Raw genomic sequence first — 3,295 nt, forward strand, 5'->3', positions numbered from 1 at the left:
GTCGGGGACATCACGTTGAGGTTGTACAGGGACGTTGGTGAGGCCCCTTCTGGAGCAACTGTGTCCCAGTTCTGTTGTAGGAAGGATGTTATTAAACTGGAGAGAGGGCTTCAGGAGAGATTTACCAGGATCTTGCCGGGTAGGGAGGGTGTGAGTTATAAGGAGAGGGCTGGGACTATTTTCCCTGGAGCGTAGGAGGTTTTTAAAATCATGAGGGGCCTGGATAGGGTGAATAGACAAGGGCATTTTCCCAGAAGTGGGGGAAATGCAAGACTAGGGGGCAGATTTTTAAGGTGAAAGAAGAAAGGTTTAAACAGGACATGAGGGCAGGTTATTTTATTACACAGAGGTTGGTTCGTGTGTGGAATGAACTTCTAGAGGAAGTGGTGGATGTGGGTACAGTTTCAACGTTTAAAAGACATTTGGATAAGTAATTCTGGTCTCCCTGCTAATAGTAAGGGTGTTGTGAAACTTGAAAGGGTGTGGAAAAGATTTACAAGGACGTTGCCAGGACTGGAGGGTTTGAGCTCGAGGGAGAGGCTGAATAGACTGGGGATATTTTCCTTGGAGCGTCGGAGGCTGAGGGGGTGACCCTACAGAGGTTTATAAAATCATGAGGGGCATGGATAGCTTTTCTCCCCAGGGTAGGGGGGGGGGGTCCAAAACTAGAGGGGCATAGGTTTAAGGTGAGTGGGGAAAGACTTAAAAAGGGAGCCGAGGGGCAACTTTTTCACACAGAGGGTGGTGCGTGTATGGAACGAGCTGCCAGAGGAAGTGGTGGAGGCTGGTACAATTACAACACTTAAAAGGCATCTGGACGGGGACGTGAATAGAAAGGGTTTATGGGCCAAATGCTGGCAAATGGGACTGGATTAATTTAGGATATCTGGGTCAGCATGGACGAGTTGGGCCGAAGGGTCTGCTTCCATGCTGAATGGTTCTGTAAGCTAACAGGGAGGAGGAGAATTGAGAATGAGCCTGAATTTTCAGGACAAGGAGAGCCGTGTGATACGAGGGGTGGTTGAGGCTGAGTTACAGGGAGTCGCCATGGTGGAGGGGGTGGGGGGTGGAGGGAGTTGAGGGTGACGGTCAAGAACACGGGCGTGACACTGATAAGAGAGAGTGGAGGGGGAATACTGGATGGAGGAACGGCTAGCTATTAGAAAACAGAGAGTTGGGATAAGGATTTCCTGGATAGCAACCTGTACTGCTGGAATCCCGCAGGGATCAATGTTCGTTCCACGATTATTTACAATCTATCAACGACTTGAGTGAGGTGTGGTCAGGTTTGGTGATGAGAGAAAAACAGGAGGGAAGGCAAGAGCTGAGGATGGGACAGAGGGATACAGACCGGTTGAGCGAGCGGGCAAACATTTGGAATATAGTGGGGAGTTGTGGGGGGGGGGGGGGGGGGGGGGGGTGGGAAAATGTGAGGTTCAGTGCTTTGGCAGGAAGACCAGAGGAACCGAATAGTATTTAGAGGGAGAGAGACAGCTACGGGGCCGAGGGAACTTGGGAATCTCAAAAAGCCAGCGTCTAACTTCAGCGAGGAACAGGGAAGGGCAAGTGGAGGGTTGGCCTTTATTTCGAAGGGATTGAAGTCCAAAAGCAGGCAGAGAGGTTTTTTTTTTTGGCTAAAATGACACAAGGCGCTTGGTCAGACCGTAGCTGGGATACCACAAAAAAAAGTTTCGGGGGCCCCGTATCCAAGCAGAGATAGACCGGGCACCGGAGGCAGTGCGGGGAAGGTTAATCCTGGGGAGCGTCTCACGGAGGGGGAAGAGGTTGAGTAGGTAGGGGCCCGTACTCGTCGGAGTTTCGGAGAATGAGAGGCGACCTGATTGTAGATCAGGGACCTGCGGGGGTATCATCTCAGAATAAGGGGGTCACCCACCGAAATGGAAAGGAGGAAGAATTCCTTCTCTCCGAGGGGGGAGCGAATCTGTGGAATTCTTTTCCGCAGAGGGGCTGGGCTGACAGGGACAGAGGGAGATGTTTAATCAGGAAGGGGAATCAAAGGTGATGGTTGGGAAAGGCATGAGAGTGGAGTTGAGGATGATCGAAAGGCAGAGCAGAGTCAATGGGTTGAATGGCCTGCTTCCTGTGTTTCACATTGAGGCCTCACTCCACTAGGGCGGGGGCCCCCTTTCCCGCCTCCCCCACGCGCCTGGGAATCGGGCAGGTGCCGCAGCCTCGGGGGACCCTCACCTGCTTTCTCCAAGGGCGTGCCCGTCCATGGTGCCCGCCCCCGATGCCTCCTCCCTCAAGCCCTTGGCGCGACCCTCTCCGGGCTCTCCGTGGATCCACCCCCAACCCCGATCCGCTCGCTGCCGGCGATCCCTGCTCGGGAAAGAAAAAAGATCCCCCGTTGAAACGCCGACCATGGAAATGCACCACTGTACGACTGAATGCGCAGCTCCCCCGTGGGAATGCACCGCTGCTGGTGTGAACGCATTTCTGCCAATTAAATGCATCCCTCCCACTGTGAATGCACTGGTCCCAAAGTAAATGCACTGCTCCCAGAGTAAATGCATTGGTCCCAATCTAAACGCACCACTCCCACTGCAAATGCATTGGTCCCCATCTAAATGCGCCGCTCCCACTGTATATGCACCACTGGTGGGCTGAATGCACTGCCCTCCAGTGTGAACGCACCACTGCTGGTGTGAACGCATTTGGTCCCAATCTAAATGCACCGCTCCCACTGCAAATGCATTGGTCCCTATCTAAATGCACCGCTCCCACTGTAAATGCATTGGTCCCAATCTAAATGTGTTGCTCCCACTCTAAATGCATTGGTCCCAATCTAAATGCACTGCTCCCAGAGTTAATGCATTGGTCCCGATCTAAATGCACCGCTCCCACTGCAAATGCATTGGTCCCAAACTAAATGCGCGGCTCCCACTGCAAATGCATTGGTCCCGATCTAAATGTGTTGCTCCCATTCTAAATGCATTGGTCTCGATCTAAATGCACTGCTCCCACTGTAAATGTGTTGGTCCCAATCTAAATGCACTGCTCTCAGAGTTAACGCATTGGTCCGATCGAAATGCACCGCTCCCAGAGTTAATGCATTGGTCCCGATCTAAATGCACCACTCCCACTGCAAATGCATTGGTCCCGTTCTAAATGTGTTGCTCCCACTCTAAATGCATTGGTCCCAATCTAAATGCACTGCTCCCAGAGTTAATGCACTGCTCCCACTGTAAATGCATTGGTCCTGTTCTAAATGCGCCGCTCCCACTGCAAATGCATTGGTCCCAATCTAAATGCACTGCTCCCAGATTTAATGCAT

At 52.2% G+C, this 3,295-nt stretch overlaps 1 protein-coding gene across 1 annotated transcript in view; it reads right to left on the minus strand.

The window, feature by feature from the left end:
- Window positions 1–3,295, minus strand: part of LOC125481875 (zinc finger protein 771-like) — a gene marked incomplete at its 3' end in the record, with an annotated part of 5,466 nt that overhangs the window by 1,612 nt on the left and 559 nt on the right. The window contains exon 2 of the mRNA XM_048593804.1: window positions 2,209–2,340. Within this exon, the coding sequence (XP_048449761.1) occupies window positions 2,209–2,237 (29 nt within the window). The remainder of the gene's footprint in view (window positions 1–2,208; window positions 2,341–3,295) is intronic.

This window comes from Rhincodon typus, unplaced genomic scaffold, assembly GCF_021869965.1.
Source record: "Rhincodon typus isolate 14 unplaced genomic scaffold, sRhiTyp1.1 hic_rhity00004000, whole genome shotgun sequence".
Taxonomy (NCBI): Eukaryota; Metazoa; Chordata; class Chondrichthyes; order Orectolobiformes; family Rhincodontidae; genus Rhincodon; species Rhincodon typus.